This window comes from Gossypium arboreum, chromosome 8, assembly GCF_025698485.1.
Source record: "Gossypium arboreum isolate Shixiya-1 chromosome 8, ASM2569848v2, whole genome shotgun sequence".
Classification (NCBI taxonomy): Eukaryota; Viridiplantae; Streptophyta; class Magnoliopsida; order Malvales; family Malvaceae; genus Gossypium; species Gossypium arboreum.
This window is the reverse complement of record NC_069077.1, coordinates 21,554,703-21,577,329: the sequence shown is the minus strand read 5'-3', so window position 1 is coordinate 21,577,329 and position 22,627 is coordinate 21,554,703. Positions and strand designations below refer to the sequence as shown.

The 22,627-nt window shown below is 34.2% G+C and overlaps 3 protein-coding genes across 3 annotated transcripts; 2 read left to right on the top strand and 1 right to left on the bottom strand.

Annotated features, from left to right (window-relative positions):
- Positions 1-1,474: 1,474 nt before the first annotated feature.
- LOC108467659 (pheophytinase, chloroplastic-like) lies at positions 1,475-4,546 on the top strand. The gene is made up of 6 exons (XM_017768378.2): positions 1,475-1,655; positions 2,055-2,820; positions 3,130-3,356; positions 3,542-3,733; positions 3,847-4,003; positions 4,154-4,546. Exons 2-6 carry the CDS (start codon positions 2,071-2,073, stop codon positions 4,400-4,402), a joined length of 1,575 nt encoding a protein of 524 aa, XP_017623867.1. The 5' UTR covers positions 1,475-1,655; positions 2,055-2,070; the 3' UTR covers positions 4,403-4,546.
- Positions 4,547-4,921: 375 nt separating this feature from the next.
- Positions 4,922-6,918, top strand: LOC108467896 (serine/threonine-protein kinase-like protein At3g51990). The gene has a single exon (XM_017768712.2). It carries the CDS (start codon positions 5,375-5,377, stop codon positions 6,764-6,766), a length of 1,392 nt encoding a protein of 463 aa, XP_017624201.1. The 5' UTR covers positions 4,922-5,374; the 3' UTR covers positions 6,767-6,918.
- Positions 6,919-10,944: 4,026 nt separating this feature from the next.
- LOC108469712 (protein transport protein SEC31 homolog B-like) lies at positions 10,945-20,368 on the bottom strand. Its single transcript, XM_017770715.2, has 22 exons — positions 19,758-20,368; positions 18,670-18,724; positions 18,437-18,559; positions 18,160-18,256; positions 18,040-18,076; positions 17,819-17,924; positions 17,677-17,734; positions 17,125-17,222; positions 16,881-17,000; positions 16,505-16,547; positions 15,976-16,094; positions 15,758-15,885; positions 15,108-15,645; positions 14,843-14,935; positions 14,555-14,740; positions 14,261-14,474; positions 13,809-13,891; positions 13,522-13,689; positions 12,721-12,849; positions 12,354-12,633; positions 11,650-11,888; positions 10,945-11,551 (listed from the first exon to the last, which is right to left on the bottom strand). The coding sequence occupies exons 1-22, from the start codon at positions 20,072-20,074 to the stop codon at positions 11,462-11,464; spliced, it is 3,321 nt and encodes a 1,106-aa protein (XP_017626204.1). The 5' UTR covers positions 20,075-20,368; the 3' UTR covers positions 10,945-11,461.
- Positions 20,369-22,627: the final 2,259 nt, after the last annotated feature.

Below are 22,627 nucleotides of genomic sequence, written 5' to 3'. Positions count from 1 at the left end.
AAAGAAAAGAAGGTAATGATGTAAAAGCAAGTGGTTGGTGTCATTATCAAACAAAGAATCCAAAACCAATCCAACACGGCAAAAACTCGAATTTGTTTGGACAAATTCACGTTGAAAACCTGATGGATGTGGTTTTGTTTGGAACAATGTATCGTAGCTTTCATTATTTATTCTGGTGGGAGATAATGGTGAAAGTAAATAGGTGGCAAATTCATTCATTTTGGTTTCATAAATCTAATTCCTAGTTTCTATTTGCTATTTGCTGCCTATTTTCTCAACCTCCCAAACTCTTATTTTCTTTCTTCCTTCCATCCCTTAATTTTCTTAATAAAACATCTTTTACTCGCTTTATTTTCTTTTTATATTTATTTGTGGGAAATCCAAACAGGTATATTTTCCTTTTTAATTTAAACTAATCACCTTTCACATCTGTTAACTTTCAAAACCCTTCCATTTTAATTAACATTTACACGAGCTAATAAATAACATATAAATATCAATAAAAATATTTTCAAAAATTAAATGTAAATTTAAATATGTTTACAATTTTATCAAAAATATATCTTATATAACATCTTGTTCTCTTAAATATTATGTAATTTCTCTTAATTTTTATTTTTGTATTCATAACCCTAATTGAACAATGAGATGAGAATTTCTAGATTTGTGATTATCCCTTTTATTTTTGATCAACTCAATTAGTTAAACTATTTTAAACAAAAATTAACTAATATTTACATAATTAAAATAATTATATCTTTACTACATATTATAGTATACATACCCTTTTGAGGACATAATATATCAATTGTTATATAATTAAATTGTGATTATATAATAATTATTATAACATTATAATATTACAGTGTGCATTCTTCTATTAATCGTATGTAACTTAAACCTTAAACATGTAACTAATCTTATAGTATACTATAATATGTACAATTAGTATTATATGATTAAGGTATATTACTTACATATATATATATATATATTATAATAACATAATTGTATATAGGATTACATATCAAATTTCATCTGGTATGTGGGTTGGAAATAACATCGCCATATGCCAAATTCTACCGAATTAACAAAAACCCTTTACTAATCAAGAAGGTAAGAAAAGAGAAACAAATGAAGAAGAGTGATTTATTTGAACTAAGAATTGACTAGTAAATATATATATATATATATATATATATTCTGTAGAAAAGAGTCTAATTGATGTAACAAAAGAATCTAGCCTATATACAATTATTTACATATTTAAGGTTTAAAATACATATACTTGAATGCACATTGTAATATCGAATTTTTTATTATGTAACAGTGACCATGTGCAATTTAATCAATTTTTTATTATGCAAATCAAAACAGTTAGGGTTTGAAATATATGAAACTTACAGGGATTGGGAATAGTATTAGACCAATAAGAAATAAGTAGTTGGATTATTTTCTGAAAAAAGGTCAGACAAGTCATTATATTTCTTGGCCTTTTATAAGAAGAAGCAGCAGCTTTGAAGCAACCCAACTTTCCTCAATTTCTTTATAGATAGTGCTAGAATCTCCTCTTTTCTTGGAAAAATATTGCAATTTTTCTCAAAACCCAAAACAAAAGAGCAAAGCCCAATGTCACTTGTCTTTCAGAATTAGAGGTAAAACATCGTTTAATCTCACCCTTTTTTTTTATTATTATTTTAAGAATAAACGAATCTTTTTTGCTATTGTTGATTCGTCAATTTTCTTCCATTGTTTATGCTAAAGCGTATATAATTTATTAATAAGTTACTCCTTTTTAATTTATTTTAAGGTTTTTTTTTCTTTAAGAATAAATCTTGCCCAGAAAGCTCGTCTTTTGGTGCTCTGTGTATAAATATTTCATTTCGTTCATGAATTCAAGGTCCTAAGTTAGTAAAAAGTAGACAGTTTTATACATGGTTATGGTTATGTTCTACGCTTGGTTTGATTGCTTTTGTTTCTCTTAATCAAGATCAACCCATAGGGTAAAGTTAACTTTTTTGCTAAGATATTTGCTTTTTTGCTGAAAATCACAGAGCCAAGTTTATAAGCATGGAAGTCATCTCATACAATTCCCCTCGATGCTGTAATTTAAATCGGAGATTAGTGGTAAAGAAAAGTTCAAGTAGACAGCAAGTAAAGATCCCTTTGTGTAGAAAACACAGAATTTTATGTACTAGAGTTCAATTTAGAAGTGGGTCACTGGGTTTACCTAATAAACATCACCTGTTTTTGAAGAATGTTTATCATGGGAAAGGTTCAAGGCCATTCAAGGCTCTTGAAGGGTTTAACAATGTTGATCCAAAGGTCTTGAGTGGGAATTATAATGGTTATGTGATTGGTAGTGAAGATGAGATGGGGAGGATGTCAGAAACTGGGCAATCAGTAACCAAAGTGTTGATTCCAGGGTTGCCTGATGAGTCCAACGGTGAATGTGGTGCTCGAATAAGCAGTTGTTTCTGGCAGTGGAAACCCAAATTCAACGTTCATTACGAGAAATCGGGTGCTGAAAACGTGAATTCTCCGCCGCTGCTCTTCCTTCCTGGTTTTGGTGTTGGGTCTTTCCATTATGAAAATCAACTGAAGGATTTAGGCCGTGAGTATAGGGTATGGGCGATCGACTTTCTCGGGCAAGGCATGTCATTGCCTTTTGAAGATCCCACTTCCCCTTCCAGGGAGGAGGGTATCACTGAAGGGAAGGATTTTTTGTGGGGATTTGGGGATAAAACTGAACCATGGGCAAATGGTCTGGTTTACTCCATGGATTTATGGCGGGATCAGGTTCGCCATTTCGTAGAAGAGGTACAATTTACATGTTTACATACATGTCATTTATCTAGACTTTATACATCTTTATTTAAGATCTTAATGGTGCGCATACATTACTTAATTGCTACATTTACTTGCTATTGTTTTAATTTGCTTGTTACACCTGCTGAAGGGGAAGTTCTTCCCCTATAGACTTTGACAAGAAGATGGTTTAGCGAGGAAATCTTGCATTCTATCTAACGTGGCTTTTTAGGATTATGAATTTGTTATCGTACAACTCTTTGGTTTGAGTTGAATGAAATTTAAAGACTGCAATATTGACCTAAACTCTTTCTCTCACAGGTCATTGGTGAACCGGTTTACATTGTAGGGAACTCACTCGGAGGATTTGTTGCCCTATACTTTGCTGCATGCAATCCTCAATTAGTGAAGGGTGTTACACTACTTAATGCAACTCCTTTTTGGGGATTTTTTCCTAATCCAATAAAATCACCGAGGCTAGCTAGGATATTTTCATGGTCCGGAACATTTCCTCTTCCCGAAAACGTTAGGAAGCTGACGGAATTTGTGTAAGTTCTTTCTCCTTTTTATTTAGATGATATGGCTTTCTCACCATGTAATTGCCATTCCATCGCCATTAAATGTTTAGCAATTGTTTTAAGAGCTTCGAAAAAGTTTAAGGTCAGCTGCTGCACTTTCTTTACATAAAATCTCTTCTTGTTCTTAACTTCTTTTCCGCACCTTTTGATTTCAGTTGGCAGAAAATAAGTGATCCTGAAAGTATCGCGGATGTACTTAGACAGGTTTATGCAGATCATTCTGTAAATGTTGACAAAGTCTTTTCTCATATCCTTGAGACAACACAACACCCTGCTGCTGCAGCATCGTTTGCTTCAATTATGTTTGCTCCTCAAGGAGAGCTGTCTTTCAGGGAGGCTTTATCGAGGTATGTAGTATGAATAAATTTTTTACTGGTATAGCCAAATCGGACCATTCTATGTGGAAAGGTTACCTATCTGCTTCAAGTTATGGACTTTTGTGTTTATTTGTTACTTTTAGGTGTCATATGAACAACGTACCTATCTGTCTCATGTATGGAAAAGAAGACCCCTGGGTTAAGCCTGTCTGGGGACGTCAGGTGAAAAAGCAAGTTCCCGAAGCTCCATACTATGAGATCAGCCCAGCCGGTCACTGCCCTCATGATGAAGTTCCTGAGGTATATTGCTGTTGATAGGCTTCCTTTTCACATCTTATTGGCATGTAAAATCGGTCTGAGTACTGTAAATTGTCTATTTTCCTTTAAATTTATGGTCCCTAAGCCATTGGATCGGAGCTTATTTGTCTTATGTTGTGCTATTTCATACAGGTGGTGAATTATTTGCTACGAGGATGGATAAAAAACCTGGAATCTGAGGGTGCAGTTGGATTGCCGTTGCTTGATGATATGGAAATGGAAAGCATTCAAAATAACATCACTAGGGACTTGGAATTTGTGAAGGAAGGATCAAAGAAATCCGTGATGGTGAGATTTTTAGGATCCAAATTCTCACTTTGGAACTTGATAAAATCGTCCTTGAAATCTCGCTTTGGCAAGTTAGAAACAAAATCGCCATAGCCGGATCATATGTAAATTTCAGTGTGTATTTATGCTGACATAGGTGAATGGATGATCAATTAATTTTAATGTATGATAATGGTTTGTAATTTGTTTCCAGATTCCAAAGCAAATGCAGATTAATAGCATCTTCGAGAACAAAAACACATCTGAAACCTGTTTTTCAAGCTTCAAAAGATCGGTTTAGCTCATCCTTATTTATTTTTAATACCAACTTAACTGAACGCTTTCAATTACCATGTTGAAGAAAGTATGGTTAAATGTAAATCAAAGTTTACAATTATTTTATGTGTCTGATTACTCTATCTGCTAAATCAGCTTTTAACTACGAAGACTAATGTACTCATTTTTCAAGTAAAAAAAATAAAATATAATTTAATTATTAATATAAACACTTTCATATTACATATGACATTATTAACTAGCACAACTATGATAAAATAAATATTTTATTATTTCTGACCTACCAAATTGAGTTACAAATATAAATGTAATTAATTAACCACAATTAGTATGTAGGGTAAATTAGTGGAACAACGCACAAAAGATAGTGCGTAGAAATAGTAGTTGATGGTTATGAACCAAAAAAGGTAGTATTTGGTGCCTATGAAAATACAGGTAAAACTAATCAAACATAAGATGATAGCCTCGCCCAAGCCAACATGTAAAGTAAAGCACACACAATCCATGGCATAATTAGAGGTTAAATATTTCTTTGGGATTCCAATTTGGCGGGCTCTTTGCTCATCGCCACCATATCCCCAAAACATTTACATTTTTCATGTTTTGTTTTCCAAATCCCAAAACCCCTTTTTCCTTTGCTCTTCGATATTGAAAAAGTCTCCAACTTTACATGCACTTGCAGCTCACCAATGAAATTATAAAAGTTTCGAGTTTTGGGTTGTATTGCTTGTGAACTCTCAAAATTTCTCTTCAATAATCAAGACCCAGAAAAAAAGACCATCTTTTTTGATGGGTTACCTTTCTTGCAAAGCAGAATCGGCAGTCTCTGTAATCTCCGCCGCCAAAACGACCCAGAATTCATCTTCGAAAGCTGCCGCCGCCGACAAGCAGGAAAAATCCATCAAGATCCAACAGTTTGATTACTGCGACCTTGAAGCAGCCACCAAGGGCTTCTCTGACCAAAGGCTTCTAGGCAAAGGTAGCCATGGTGCTGTCTACAAGGCTGTTCTCAGGGGACGTCACGTTGCCATCAAGAGACCGTCTTCGAGGAACCAAGAAACCAACCAAGAAGCCGATAACGAGATCGAAATCTTGTCAACGATTCGGAGTCCCAGATTGGTTAATCTTCTTGGCTTTTCTAATGATGCTAAACATCGGTTGTTGGTTGTTGAATTTATGAGTAATGGCACATTGTATGATGTTCTTCACTCTAATTCTTCAAGGCCTTTGAATTGGGGTCGAAGAATTCGATTAGCTTTGCAAGTTGCCAAAGCCTTAGAGACACTTCACTCACAAAAACCTCCAATTATCCATAGGGATGTTAAATCTGCTAATGTGTTGATTGATAGGAATTTCAATGCAAGACTGGGTGATTTTGGGTTGGCACTAAGGTGTGGTGTTGATGATTACAGGCTTAGATCAACCCCACCAGCTGGTACCATTGGGTATCTTGATCCAGGTTATGTGACCCCTGATAATTTGAGTACAAAAACTGATGTTTTTAGCTTTGGGATCTTGTTGTTAGAGATTATAAGTGGTAGGAAAGCTATTGATGTAGCACATTCACCACCTTCTATTGTTGATTGGGCAATCCCTCTTGTAAAGAAAGGGAATATTGTTGCTGTTTATGATCCAAGGATTTTACCTCCTAAGGATCCTATAGTTAGGAAGCAATTGGCTGTCATTGCAGCTAAATGTGTGAGGTCTTGTAGGGAGCGTCGCCCTGCAATGAAAGAGGTGGTCGGTTGGTTAACTGGGTTAAGCAAATTGGTTCCTTTACATTCATGGAATGGTTTCAACAATCCATGTATGATGGTGGAAACAATGGGGCGTCCGGTCGAATTTAGAAATGCCCAGGAGAACTTGGATGCAGTGCATGGTACGTTCGCTGCCAAGGACTCGCGCAGAGTCTATTCTGATTTAGGCTTTAGGAGTAACTTGATGGAACTTATGGGCATCACCAGCATTGATGGGGAGGCCAAAGCTTCTTCTAGCCATAGATTTGGTAACAAAAGCTACGGTAACCAAGTAAAGAGCCGACAAAAGAATGTTGGAAATGAGAAGGGTGGTTTTGGTTTGAGGAGGAATCATTCAACTGGTGAAAGCTGTGAATTGTTTTCAGGGAAAGGGGACGGGTTTTCTCAACCTAGTTTCAGTTCTCAGGCTGTAGGTGACATGTAGTTCACCATGAATTGTTTTTTCTTACATTGAAATGATTGGCAATGGAGAGTAAAAGTTCATGCTTTTTAGGTTCTCTTGGTTGCACCTCTAATTCATGTATATTTGTGGGTAACTTGTTCAACAATCAATCAAAATTTTCAAGGTTCTTTAAATTGTTACCATCTTGGTGTGTATATGTTGATTAGGATATTGCTTATTGTCATTTTATACCCTTGTTTTTGCTGCAAAGCATAGATATGATGAAAATGCTATTAAATCCATAGATGAGGTGATTTCAAACTCACGAGTTAAAGACTGATTTTGATATTTTTGTAATTTGAACATGCTGTTACAATAATTGAATAATATATTCAACAACTTGCTTATTTTTGTTATAATTTAAATGAAGTTGCCAAATTGACACTTACACTTTTTATGGAATTTTCATCCAAAGTATCTCTCATATACAAGGCTTCCTACCTGCAAATGCAAGCTTGGAAGTGTATGAATGCATGATGATGGGGTTTTAGGTTTAAAAGCCAAATATAGTTTGCTTTGAGGGTTCTTTTGTGTTCTTGGTGCCTTCCTGAAATAGGCAATGTTACCCAAAGCATACAGGGCAGAAAGAAAAACGACGTTAATAGCTAATATGATAAAAATAATTGATCCTGATGGGCCATTACATATTTAACCTTATTGATATTATTGTATGTCTTATCTCATTTCTGGAAAATCAAGAGCTATTAGTATATTATTTTAATGGTGGGTCAATTTGGAAAAAGGACTGCTCCAAGTGGGAATTTTGTATGGGAATGGGATCTTCTCAAAATCTACACAGCTCTCTCTCTCTCTCTCTTTTGTTTGGATTGTGAAATTTCCTAGCTGTCTCTTCAATTTATATTTTTTAAAGATATCTTCCGATTTCATGATTTGGTTCATAGAGGATTAAAAGTAATACATACAAGTCACTTAATAAAATTTTTAGAAGACTCCAACTTGTTGCTTGTTAAAGTGTTAATGAATCATATTCAAACAGTTTTTTTTTTCTTTTTTGGGGGTGTAAACAAAAAAGGTGTGTACAAATGGAATAGTCAGTCAAGGAAGATGGTAGGAAACTGAAAAATTCAACATCAATCTCTTTCTGCACAATTGACTGTAGCTTTTTAAATTTGTCCACTGAGAAAATGGGAAACCTTATTGCAAGTCAGAATTCCAATAAAGAAAGCAGGTGAAGCAAGGCTTCTAGAATCTAAGACCAACCCATAAATTTTAAGTCACAACTTGGACAACAAAAAATATATTAACTTTAAAAGGACTTGTAAATATAATAAGAGGGTTCATTTGGTGTTTGCATAGAGGCATTGGGCACAAGCACCCACCCAAAGTTGACTCTTAATGGTAGTAGTTTGGGGGCAAAACCCCTTCGATTGTGCTGACAAATAACAAAAAAAAAAACCAGTATTAAGACAAGAAGAAGAAGATGACACAAAGCAAACAAATTTGGTTTCAAATGCCAAGACTTTTAGAGTAAGGGGCAATGTGTCTTTTAGTTGTTAGCAGGAAGCGTGAAAATCTAATATTCCTTTTGCAAATATCAAAAGGTTGTTTAGTTTTTACAGCTCAGGTAGGACTCGCAGTTTGGGGGTAATGTGGGTTTATTTTGCTTTTTCGAATATGCTCATCATTTGAGCTTATTATGTGTTGTGCAGTTGTAATGTATGGTTCCTTTCCTTCCCTTTGAATGACTGGGTGAATGTGCCCACCTGCCCCTAACAATGGAAATTTCTTTGGGTTTTTTTATTTTTATACAGGGGTATTAAGAAAGACATAAAAAGAACCAACCATCACCATGGTCCATGGAGAATGAAATGTCCATTTCATTCATCATAAAAGACGTAAACTGAACTGGATTCTTCTTTTCATGCTTTCTTCCATCACCTGCAACTATTTGCAATAATTAGAGGTCCGATATTTCAAGATAAACCTTAGTTAATGTTATTTACTTTCTTACCCCCACCAAACAAAACATCATCTTCCTCTAATCTCTTTATTTCGTTTTTCAATTTCAACAAAATTCCAAGGTAAGTTGTTGAAACAGAGATTATTTTAAGAATCTAAAAATCTTAAAACAAAAAGTGAAACTTCCTGATTATTGCAAATACTTAACGTGTCTGTTTAGTGTTCTTTCCAAATTGTGGAAAATGTCAAACAAAATGACCACTTTCTCAAGACACGACACTTTTCTTCTACAGTAACTGTCTTTTAGGTGATTGAACCCCCTCCCCCCTTTTTCCCAACGAATTTGATGCTTTAGATTTAAGAGTTCCATTTTTTGTTTTCGGTTTAGAACTAGATGGACGACCAACCATTTTATTGTTTATTTCATTTTTGTTCAATTTTTATTTTTATTTTTTAAAATATTTATTGAAGCGAGCTCACTGATTAATTTTCTGCATTTTGTAAATCCATTTATATGATTTTTATGAATCTTAAAAAATATTTTTAATCGACTGAATAAATGAATGAAAAAAAATAATTTTTAGATATCACAATTTTAGCATCACATCCAACAATTTCAAAAGATTTATGTAATTTTTATATTAATCGTTAGCATTTTGTGTTTGTTTTAAGGATTTATCAAATCAACTAGATATTGAGTTGTACTGTTACGTTTTATAAAAAGCGTTTCGTATCATACTTCAAAAAAGTACTTTGAATTTCGAATTTCGAATTCTAAAAATATGTCTTGATTTATTTTCTTACATTTTTATACAAACATAAGATTTCTTTAGATGACTTCAAATTGATACATTATTTATATATCCACTAAATTAGAAAGAGATTTTTTTTCATTGGGTTGAAATCAGGGAATTGAAATATAGTAATTTAGAGAAATAATGAAAGTTGCAAAACTGAAATTTAATGGATTAGTTTCGACAACACAATTAAAGTTCTTATATATATGTGCTACGCGATTCTCTATGATATAAATATAAAAAAAATATTATTTTATTATTTAATTATTTATTATTATAAATGCTACCGTTGTCATTGATCAAGAAGGAAATTCAAAAGGAACTTGAATTTTGGGTGTGATCATCCGAAAATTGAGACAGTTAAATTTCACTAAAATAGTTTCATTAGCTCTCGAGGTATTATAAGACGAGACTCAAGTATAGTTATAGTATTCAGAATATTTAAATGGCATAGATTAATTAGTAGATTGTGTCTCACGTATATACCTTTACTAAGTAAAAAAAAAACACGTTGGTTATATAAAAATTCGGGAACAACAAAAATTTTAGTTTACCATGGGTAAGGACACTATTGCTGACATAATAACCTCTTTACGAAATAGCAAAGGCTAGACTATATTAGTAACAAGTAAATCCTTTGTATGTAAAAAATCTCAATATATTTTTGCGATAAAAGTGAATTGTAATGCCTAAGACGACCCATAAAGCACTTGATCACGATCAACTTTGTACGCCTACTTGGGTATTAAGCATTTACCTGTAAAAATGAAATTTCTTGAAATGTATAATTGCAACTCCGTAAAATAGAATCGGGTAATTTTTTTCTTACATATAGAAACATTCATATACGTGGGGATAACATAGATTTATTTTAAACAGAATATTTTTATGTTCTTTCCTCAACCCTTTCCAAGATATGATCGAATAGATTTGTTCTTGAATCAGCTGAACATTGGACTCAAATATAGTGAGAATTTTTATTTTAGATCAGTTTGATCCTGTCAGATTTTATTTTAAATAATAAAAATTAAATATAAATATTGGTATTTTATTAACAATTGAATAGTAAAAATAGATCATTAAGTGGAGCATAATTTGTACTTAAACTTGATAACTCTTTTAAAACTAAACCATGGGTAATAAACTGTTTTTCATTTTATTTACTATGAAAGAGCAACAATATGTTGAGAATAATGAACCCTACCACTCAGAGCTTGGACAAAGTGACTTCAATCCCTTGTCAAATTTAAGTTCCAAAATTGACCAAAAAGATCACCGTTACTTATGATACTTTCTTCATAAATGGATTTTTTTGACAGTCAATCCATTACTACCTGGGGTTTCAATTGAATCCGAAACCTGATGATGAATGCTTCAAAAGATGTATCAATGGAGAATTCTAAGATACAGCTTCCAAAGAAAGGAAATGAAATTATAAGCATCTTATTAAAACCCTTCTGTTTTCATATTAATTGATAATAATAATAATAATAAAAGAGGAAAAGCATATGGGTTTTACAAGTAATGGACCATGCAGAAACCAACCAATGCAACAACATCATGTCAATCCAATTTGCTCACTAATGGAAATTTTGGTTCCACAAAAGTGGGGGAAAGTGAAAACTGGAACTAATGGAACCAACTCTACTACTCAATACTACAAGATGTCTAATGAAAAACAATCAACATTATAGTCCTGAAAACTACTTCCACTATCTGCTTTGGGGAAAAAGGAAAAAGAAAAGAAAAGAAAAGTATTAATGTGAAAAGGGAAGTCAATGTTTTAGCAGGAAGCAAGTAATGGAACCAAAAGAACCAAAATCCTGCAGGCAGCAAACAAGAGAAGCCATTCTTTGTGCACATCAAAGGATTAATTGGTGCCCCAAGTGTGTGACCGCATGAGGAAAAGTTAAGCAGACTTCGGATTCCATCCTCGGGAGATTTTGTGTATTCTCATAACTTATCTAACATTCTGCCTTGTCTTAATCATCCTCTTGAGAGTTGCAAGCCAAAAGTTGCACTCATCCCACTCACTAGTAGTGAGAAGAACCTGTTTGAGAAAAGAGATCAAAATTAAAATAAAATTGAAGTGCTTCTTGTTGCCAACATCGTGAATAACTCAGCAGAAACATCCGTTCCCATCCATACCTGGATTTGCAGAGCTGTACCAAAATCATTATTGTCCAAAGCCTGGCAGAGCTGAATAAGTTTATCAGAAGCATTTTTTGAAATGTCTCCACTATTGAGTTTGGCGAATAAGGCGCCTATTTTCTTCGAATTGTCTTCCATTTCACGCTTCTTCACTGGGTTTGCACGTGCACCTCCCAGTGCTTGAGATGTCTCATTAAAAAGTCTAGTTAAGGTAGTGATTACAGGTTTTTGGTGGGCTGAAAAAAGCAAAGCAAAGTTATCACCAAAAGTATTTATATCAGCATATATATATACATACATTTCTAAATCTATTAGTTTGCTGACATCTATGAACAGAGATTAATGTTGAAACAAGCACACATTTGATTGGTCATTATTTAGGGAGTTCATAAGCCACAGGTTATACCTTCAATCTTATTTAATGTGGACCATGCAAATTCAAAAGGAGGATTAACTAGAGTAAAGAATATTAAAAAAAATTTTACAATTATCATTTTTGCGACAATTTATTATTTTTTGTAAGTTTCCGTAAAGGTAATAATGTTAGAGATAAACCCTTTAACTATTTGGATAGAAAAACACCAATTCTGGAATTATCCTAGAAGAGAAGTGGACATACCATACATCCAGAGTATCTCCACAATCCAATAAACATCTATGACATTAGCATTAGCATTACCAACCAAGAAACTAGCAATTACCAGGTACATTTGAAGTATCAGCAGTCTGCACTGTTGGTGGAGGAGCAGCAGGCGCTGCAGCCGGCTGTACTGATGCTGACTGTGTAGTGCTGGGTGGTTGCATTGGGCCCATACCAGGTCTTTGAACAGATGTGCTAGTAACTGGCATAAATCCCCTAGGTGCTGGCGCGGGAGCTACAACTTGTGGCATTCTGGGGCCAGGAGCTGCTCCCATTTGGGATGGGACAGGTGCAAATGAACCAGCCCCAGGGGGAGCAGGATAAGTAGGATCAGCAGCACCCTGAAAGCCACGTAAAAATAATTCAAAATACCAGTCTTGGAAGAATAACAATGGCATCAACCATAAACTAAATGTGGCTATACACACCGGATATAACTGAGAACCCAAAGAAGGTGGCTGCTGGTATTGATCTGCATTTCTTAGAACAGGAGGATTTGAAGGAACAAAGGGTCTGACAGTAGGCTGAGTGGTTTCAGGTGGAGGAGCAAAATTTGTCTGGAAGAACAAGAAACCTTTAGTCAACCATCTAGCTGATATGCTAAATTCAAAGAAAGTCATGCATTACAATAAAATAAAAGCTAGAAAAAAATAGTTAGCCAGAGATACAGTGCTAATTTCACACAACAGAGAGCCTTCTCCGTTCAATAGCTAATCTTCTTTCTACAAATACTCAAGTTGTTTCTTCAAACCAAGATCCGGAAAATATCAAATCCAAACAAACAGATAATGCTGGTGTGGTTCAGATTTTCAGCCTTTTCCAGTTTTCTCCTCCCCTCGTGGATCTCAGAGGAAAGTCATCACAAACTGTAGACATCAGCAGTTTGTAGGTTGAAAAACTATCAAGTCAATCAAGATTGCAAGTTAAAAAGCCGCAAGATGATCCCATGCTAGTTTTAGCCTGGCCTTGCTTTCCTAATTAAATCCAATTTTTCACTCAAACAATATCTAAACAGGCACTCACTTTTCCTCAGAATGCATCCAAATGGATGGCATGATTCATAGAGTGAATGAATATATCCATTGAACCAGCCAGTCTCTAGGTGCTGAGACAGCATGCCAGATTAAAAGTAAAACCAGGAGAAAACCACTAATATTATTGCAACTTAGCCATTGCTTCTACCATAAAATTGAGTGTCGTGCACAAAAAAGAAACCAAATACAGCATACCTGGGAAATATGAGGAGCTTGGGTTGGAACAAACATGTTGGCAGGTGGTGCTTGAGGTAGATATGAGGGAGGAGGTGCATATGCTCCATATTGTGAAAAGGATCGCTGATAATTTTCATCATAAGCACTACCAGGACCACTTGGCTGAATTTGTGGTGCAGCTGGGTCCTAAGCAAAGGGGGAAAGTAACCAGAAAACAAAAAAGGTCATTGACAATATCAGAACAGAATATCAAGGAGCATCCAATTAAAACAGATCATATAAAAGAAACGTGTAGGATAAAGTACCGGATATATATGTTGTGAAGGCTCAAAGCCTGGTATACCAGTTGGATGAGAGTTCTCAAAAACAGCAGATTTACCTTCTTTCACTGCAACAATTAAATAATAGATATCCTCAACAACTACATATTAGTGGGGCCACAAAGCTCAAACATTGGTAAGCTATATTCATGTCCTCATAAATATTGCTAGTCACAAGAAAACCTGTAAAATAAATTGAAAGAAACATGGATACCGAAAAAAGAATTATCTAATAGTTCTTGATTTAATCTAGAGCACCAATGCTTAAGCACTCAAAAAAGTTCTCTACCAAGTCAACAGATGTTGACATTTTAGTTACTGGCACCACCTTTTTTACATGATTAATTTGAATAAACAAAAATTAGCACGGGTAGATCAAAAACCCATATGTAACAGCACTAAAGCAGTAAGCATCGGCCATCTTCTAAAACACATACCAGGTTCAGTAGAAAGTGCAATACGATCTTTTAATATCACTAGTTCGGGTGACAGATCATCAGAACCCAATAGTTTTAAGTATTCCATTGCTGTTGTTAAAAGTCCTTGACTGGCCAAAATTTCAGCATATTTCTCAACAAGCTTGCATAGGGATGCACTAAACCGCTTCTGGCCAGTTGCCAAAGCAAGGACAATGGTCTTTTCCATTAAATCCTAGAAGACAATCACCTATTGTCAGATTTCTGTCCAAACAAACTTAAGTTCTGTTTGTTTCTATGAAATTGCTAACTTACCTGGAGAAGATCGACATAAGATTTGCCATCAAGTTCAGTTGTCAGGCACCTTGACCAAATCTCTACTGTTTTATCAATATTCCCTGCACATATATAACAGAGAGTCGCTGCCAGAGTATTCCCATGGGCCATTAGTTTGGAAGCAAGCGTATCACAGAGTACAGTCCACTCCTCTCTCTGGGCAAACTGCTCATCAAATATGACAAATAAGTCCGTAATAGTAGCAATAAGAAGTTATATAATTTGTTGCTACACCACTATACATCTATTTCCAAAATAGAAACTTACAGTACAGAGGAGCGCCAGTGTTTCTTTCCAGAACTTCAAAGGCCTGGTGTTGACAAGGCTCGTGAGATCATTGTTCACCATTGCAGAGACAACCTGAAACAGCAGAGTTGAGACATAATTTTCCCAAAAAAAGGGAGAACAAATAACAATCTTGTAGCCAATGAAAAATATAACTCCTGTAAATAATTAAAATCTAATTCCTATTTCTACAAAGATATGTATAGTTAAACCATTCAGTGCAAAGAAAATATAAAAGTTAATTCACCTTCAGGTATGGAGAACGGCTCATCTTAAGATATTGATCACATGTGCTAGCCCATAAGGAAGGATCACCAACATGAGCAATAACTAAAGCATCAGCCATTTTATTTGCAGCAATGCACTGAGCAACTGCTCCCTTATAATCACCCACCACCAATGCACGTTGTACAGCATCATCAAATGATGGATCTGAGCTTTCCTCCACTCCTTCTGGTTCTTGAGGTGTTAAATCAGAAACAGCAAAATTATTTTCAGATGTTGAAACAGGGGTATCAGCTTTGGGACTCGGAAGATTGTTGAAGAAGTCTTCCCCATTATCAACTGCAAATCGAGCAGCTTCTTTCTCACCGTCATTGCCCACCTTTTCTGCCACTTTATCCTCAAGTGTAATATCATTTACAATCTGAGAGATGTTATCTTGTACAGTATCTTTTTCTTCGGGCAGACTAAAACCAAGATGCATGAGCAACTTTGTCCTTGCTGTCCCATCATCTTCAAACATCACCTTTAAGAAGCCCCAAGTTTCTCGATCATCCTGAGATCTGTATAAAATTTCAAATGAACCATCAAAAGTATTAACTGGTAGAAGCAACAAATTATTTGAAAAAAGACAAGAACGAAAATAACAACAATTCCTTAATTCAGATGACATACTCAGATTCTTGTTCTTTCTTTTCACATAAAACCCTTAGTGAAGACCTCTCCCCACTCTGTATGACGGATTCAAATTCAGATGAACGACTGACCAGAGTTTCTTCAGCAACTAAGTTATGCAAAAATACCTAAAAATAACATATAGGAGCATAAGATCCCAAAAAGAACACGTGGCATTCAAATATAATGGAACAAAAACAATGGCTGACAATATTTACCTCTGATGATGCAGAAGTACCTGAACCAGATGACCGAGTGCGAAAAGATACAACTTTTCCTCCAAAACCAAAAGATGCCCCAACAGGACGTTTATACCATTTAGGAGCTCTCAAAGACACTGCATAAAAAGAAATTAAAATTAATTAGAGAAAAAGGAAGTACCAATGAAAACATATAATCTTAGAAACATGAAGTTTGTTTTTAACAAAGATCAAGAATAAAGACTATTAAGCAGAGTTGACCAATGTCCACCTATATTCCCCAACTTATATTGGCAGTCATCAGTATGTTTCTCCTGCACTACCAAAGCTTAAGAGCACTAAGGTCAAACATTGATAAAGATGTCATATATACATAATATATACATGTACAGATATGCTATGGGCACTAAGTTCAATACAGGCCTACCCAACCCAGTCTACAATCATACATGGAAAACATGGATATTTCTACCAGAATCAAACTGAAGGCTACCAAACCAACTGCTACAGTCAAACATATAAATATCAGGATAAAAACATGGATTACCTGTACCAAAATCGCTGTCCCCAACACCATATCGGCTGCAGCCCTGCAAAATAAAGGAAAAAAATTACCCAAAAGTGTTACATCTAGGGTCCAAGGAAGAAAGAGTTCTGAGAGGCAAAATTGTTGGTACTGGACAAGTATCTTTTTCTTGAACAAGCCAGCAAGAACTATAAGCTTCAAAATTTTGCCACATAAATTAAGAAAGAACAGTTCCCACAAGATACATAAAATGCCATCCCAAAACAAGTGTACGATAATGATAATGATAATGATAAACAGATTGCAATTGACCTATCATACATATTTCCAACTGCTAAGAAATTTTTGTTTAAAAAAATGTGATTATGAAAGGAAAGAAACTTAAACACGGTCACACCTCAATATTGTAAATGCCAATTTTGCCGTCAAATGAAGATGCTGATATTATTCCAGGTATCTTCGGATACCAGTGCACATCAAAGTTCCAGTTGGTACCTGCAGGCAATTCACAGACAGCCTATTCCCCAAAAGAAAAAAAAAAAAAAAACATAATTCAAGATATACTTGTTTGATAAAAATAACACACAGATAGCCAAAAGGAAAGCCTAAAACATATATCAATAATTAACTCATTTACCCACCTCTCCAGTTACTGTATCCCAACAAATAGTCCGATTATCTTTGGCACATGTGAGTAAATAAGAGCTGTCAGAGGGACACCATGCCATTGCAATTACACCTGGAACAATAGATGCATAAACGGAAAAGGGAGATGGATAAGTATCAGAAAAATTGAACAACAAATGCCCTGTACAAGAAAAGTGATGAAATCCTAAATTTATCATGGATCCCTACTGACTGAGGCTGTGGGTCACCTACGCAATCTTAATATATAATTATTAGTCCAACCTTGGTAAGCTAATTACATGCATTTCATATTCTATGGTCGACTATCAGCTCAAAACGAAAAAGTTTAGCAATAATTTAGCCCTTCCAGTGTAATTGCCATTCTTATTGAGAAAATATTTCAGGCAACTGCTTTTCAATTCTAGAGAAAGTGAGAAAAGCAAAATTGAAAATAATCAATAGCATATAATTCTTGCATCAAATACAGAAACAAACATCCAAAAGTAAAGAAAGATAACATTATCAGCAAGTTTAAAACAATGCATCAACTTGTCAAGCACCATTACCTCTTGTGTGCCCTGCAAACTCCTTCACTGGTGACATTATATTTCGCATGTCCCAAAGCTGTTGGAAAAATATCAGAAATTAACAAATTCCCAACAAATGGTAATCCTCAATAGAAGCAAATATAGTCTACAAGATCATTACCCTAAGAGTTGGTGAACCATCTTCATCAGATGCAACAACAAGTTGAGTGGCAACATCAGGATGCCACTGCAAAACAGAACATCGCCTTCTTATTGAATCTGCAAAACTGCAATAGAAATGGGGGGGGGAGGCAGATTAGGCCAAATGTTGTGCCACATCAAAACGGAAGCAACATGCAAACACCCAGAAAATTTTCTCTTGGTAGATAACATGAAATTTACCTTATCACTGGTTTTTGCTTCTTCAAGTCCCAAACAACTGGAAAATGAAACCATAAATATTATCTTCCTGCCTAAGCTTAAATGACAAGACAAATAGTCTAGTGTATGTCATTTACTCACCAGTTGTTCCATTGTATGAAGTTGATGCCAATATGTGTTGAACCTTGCTATTCCAAGACAGATATGAGATTTCACCTTGAGAAGCAGAACCGCTACCCTGCATGATTAAAAACCAATATATATATATCAGACGCCTCCATACATTTTCTTCCATCTTTTTGGAATGCAGAGGGAAAAGGGGGGGTCAGACTGATATCCAGCTGAACAAAGCGTATATATTAAAAAGGCAAGCTTGCTACAGTAAAGACAACATGAATACAGAGGAGGAGGCACATACCTTAAGAGGTGGAAAATGAGAGGGTTGTGCAGGTGCTGCCAGATCCCAGATGCAAATTTCACCATCATCTGCCCCAGATGCTAACAAGTTTGGAGCAATTGCATTGAACTCGAGACCGCGAACCTGAAAGATGGGGAAAAGAATAGAAGTAACATAACATGCAATCTCCAAATGCTTGACAAAAAAAGTCACGTATTGTGGTCAAGCATTTATTACAGAAAAAAGAAACTCACAGGCCCTTTGTGCCTTGAAAGATGTCCAACAAGAGCTTGATCATTTGCCTCAGAGCTGGGGATACGAAGCACAAAAATTACTACCATTTAATCATATATAGCACCCAAAAAAAAAAAACGAAACTAATAAAAATAGCACTGATATTCTGAAAAGAGAAATATGAAAGTAATCAAATCCAATCATCTAGAAAACAACGACCCTATAGGAACAGATAAAAAGTTGCTACTTCCGCAACAAAGGGTCCCAATCAAAAACCAGTTAAATAGGGGGAAAATTCTCCCAAAAGATAATGCTAATCTTTTGCTACTCTTAGCATCTAATAAAATACAGCATGGTACAAATGTAACCCGAAAGCCAATATCAAGAAATAAAAAGGTTTCCCGCCGTTTAACCACATTCTATATATCATCCAGTCATAACCCTACACAAAACAATCAATATGATTCATATGCTGTACAAACACGGGAACAGAACACAACAAATATGAGTATATTTTGATCTAATCAATGAACCTCCAATTATCATTAACTATGATACCTAACAGCCCAAGAATATCATTGACACGTGAAAGAAAATGCAAATCATGCCTGTAAAAAAGATGAGAAGTCAGGCACAAAGAATTAACATTCATTTTATCCAACTTATTCCAGCTCCAAGAACAAATAAAGCAATAAAAATTGAACATGGAATTAAATTTCAAATAACAAGTCATCCAGAGTCAATTTCAAATTTCAACCAACCAGTCATCAAAATACAGTTACAACAAGTATCTAGAACTCACAAATCAAGGGCACAGTACTACTAAATCAAACATAAAATACTGTAGCCTCGAAGTAGCCAGAAAATTAGAGATGCTCACATCAGAAATGTGTCAATGCCATTTAGGTAACAGAACAATATAATCCCAAGTAGCTAGAAAGCCACAACATATTCCCATCCATGCAACACTTTACACTTAAAACCAACAATATAATCCAGTTAACTAATAGAAAAAAAAATGCCCAATTAATTGAAAGTCATTTCCAGTTCAATCGAATTTAAAGCCAATTAGCTAAATACAATGTAAGCACAAACAAATTCAATTTACCGGATCAATTTTAAAGGATTCCAAAGATCGATGCTACCATCAACGAGGCCACCAGCAATGAGTCCGAGAGAAAACTCATCGGAACCGGATCCGTTCTTGCCCCAAGCTAGGCGGTTAAACCGCTCTGAGCTTGGGCACTCGCCTATAACGGGGAGCTCGAGATCGTCACTCTGGAAATCAAACTTGAAGATCTCGAGATTCGCCGATGAACTGAAGGATAGATCCACCGCTCCGGCCATCGTCCCAGCAGCCATGTAGGGCGCGTCCGGCGCCAGTGCCACTGACGCCGATCTGTTCACCCCTTTTATACACGCCATTAGGATTAAATGTAAGTTTTACGGTTCCTTATCCCCCAAAATGCCTATCAATTTATCTGTAGATACAGTGAGAAAATGAACAAAGATCGAATAACGATTATCAGCGCCTATATGTGAATTGAAACGTGATCTGATTTGGATTAAAACGATGAGAATTTGGACAATTAGGATTTGATCCGATTTTGGAAATTCAGAAAGAGAAGAGAAAGAGAGAGAGGGAGGGGAATCGACGAGGCAAAAGGAGATTTAATGAGCGAACACATAGTGAGTGGTTTCATTTTTATTTTTATTTTTATTTTTCTCTTTTCGGCAATTTCTGATATTTATATTTGGTCAAATTTACTTTTAGTCCTCTTTTATACTTAATTTTAAAATTTAATCCTTTTACTTTTCTTTTACTTTAATTTGAAATAATCTCAAGTTTTATAATGTCATTATTTAATTACATTTTCATCAATTTTTAAATACCTTTTCCATTTTAATACAATAATATATATATATATATGTCAACATGATTATATAAACGAAGATAAGGAGGCTTGTAATAGGTATAGCAAAATAAAAAATTAAAATCGTAAATTTGATTTGATATCTATGGGTTAAATATAAAATTAGTATCCAATTTTGTCTACTTCTTTCAGATTGTTATTTATGGTTTTTTGTCCTAAATTGGTATCCAAACTTTTTTTCCGTCAACTAAATTTATACTCGAGACCAACGACGTTAAATTTTTACTGATGTGATAGTGCTGGTCAATCGCATGTCGTCACGTGGTGTCCTATTATACCATCCAATCACCACCAAAATCACGTCTCTTAAACCTCTTTCGTTTTCCTCCTCATCTTCCAGCCATCGTCAACCAACCCCCACCACTTCTTCCCTTTTCAAAATAACCCATAAAGAGTGGCTCTTTCGACACCTAATTTTCCATTTTCATTCATTTTTCTAGTTCTTATACAGTTCAAGCTTTTGAATTATCAGACAAATAATGGGGCTTCATTAAGCCACACAAAATTTTTTAATATCTTTTAAATAATTCATTTACATTAAAACAGTTTGATTGGTTATTTTGAGAACCAACTGGTCAAACTAGTTTGAAATCGATTCAACTACTAATTTAATTGATTCTTTAGCTTGTTTCAACCAATTTGAATTGGTTCGTAGGTCAATCGAGTTTTTACCTCACACTAGACTGATACCCCAATAGTTCTTAGTCTACCTGGCTAGTGCAATTCAATTTAAATAACATTGGATTTTGGAATTGATGTTTATATTTTTAAAATCATTTTATATTTTATATTTTATATTTAAATTTGAAAGATTTTTTATAATTTTTAGTTTTTTAGAAATTGTGATTTTTGAAAATATAAATTTTATTTTTATTTAAAAATATTAAAATTGTATTTTTAAAATTTTATATATTTTTAAAAGGTAAGGACCAAATTAAAAAATAGTAAATATTGAGGGCTAAGAAAATTATTTTAGTTTTGACATTGTTAATTTTAATTTCAAGATTAAATGAGGACAAAGATTTTTGATAAAAAAATACATACACTTAATGTCTCAAAATTAAAGTTTAAAATTAAATTTTAAATTTTGAAGAGTATAAGACTTTTGACATATTTAAGCCTTCTCCTTTGGCATTGGAGGGAAAAATAGGTGGATGTACTTGAGTTCCTTATATTATAAGGACATGATTAAATTAGTCTCTCTATTATTAATATATTAATTTAATTTTATACTATTAAAAGAAATCAAATAAGATTAAATTTAAAATAGATTTAATATTTATTGTTTAAAAATTATCATTTATTGTTTAACAAAATTAATATTTTTAAAGTTTTTATGATATTATAAATAAATTTTTGTTTGAAATTAAACTGTAATAAAAATAATTTTTAAGATATTTTTATACAATAAATGTTAACTATGTTATAATTTGGATTTATTTGATTGTTTTTAATAGTATAGGGACTAAATTGAACTAATTTGATCCATACCCTATAATATAGGGACCTCTCAAGTACTTTAACCGAAAGAAATGTCTATGCGTTTCGTTGGCGAATCAGGACATGACACATGGATCCACTTTAAACATTAAGTAGCTTAAAAGACCAAAAAGGCCCTTTACCTAATGTGGTTTGGTATTTGTTTGGGCTTGGGACTGAGCTCAAAACGAAATCCTGTTTAGAATCCAAAAGGCCATACGCAATACTATTTTAGGCGACTCAATAACCCAATTATTGCAATTAATTAAATAGTTAAGTAACAATTATGAAAGAGATCTTTCACGAAGGCATAATCATAAATTTACGCTCACTGTTTACATTTTCTAACAATTTGCCTTTTATTCTTTATTTTTTTAAAGTTAAATTTTGCTAAAGAGTCAAATTATTTTTTTTAAAGAAAAAGATTTTAAAACAGTAATTTTTAAATGTTATTGGCTTGGCAACTCGCATGGTAGTTCATGTGCACATCATGTTAACATAATATTATTTATCTTATATATCATATGAACAAATAATTTAAAATTTATAAAATAAAATAAAATTA

Excerpts from the sequence above, each read along its gene's own strand:
- LOC108467659 (XM_017768378.2), top strand. The coding sequence starts at position 2,071 with ATGGAAGTCATCTCATACAATTCCCCTCGATGCTGTAATTTAAATCGG. Across the intron at positions 2,821-3,129 it reads TTCGCCATTTCGTAGAAGAG|GTCATTGGTGAACCGGTTTA; the intron begins GTACAATTTACA and ends TTTCTCTCACAG. Across the intron at positions 3,357-3,541 it reads AGGAAGCTGACGGAATTTGT|TTGGCAGAAAATAAGTGATC; the intron begins GTAAGTTCTTTC and ends TTTTGATTTCAG.
- LOC108467896 (XM_017768712.2), top strand. The coding sequence starts at position 5,375 with ATGGGTTACCTTTCTTGCAAAGCAGAATCGGCAGTCTCTGTAATCTCC.
- LOC108469712 (XM_017770715.2), bottom strand. The coding sequence starts at position 20,074 with ATGGCGTGTATAAAAGGGGTGAACAGATCGGCGTCAGTGGCACTGGCG. Across the intron at positions 17,925-18,039 it reads AAGCAAAAACCAGTGATAAG|TTTTGCAGATTCAATAAGAA; the intron begins GTAAATTTCATG and ends TTTCTATTGCAG. Across the intron at positions 15,646-15,757 it reads AAGAAAGAACAAGAATCTGA|ATCTCAGGATGATCGAGAAA; the intron begins GTATGTCATCTG and ends AATTTTATACAG.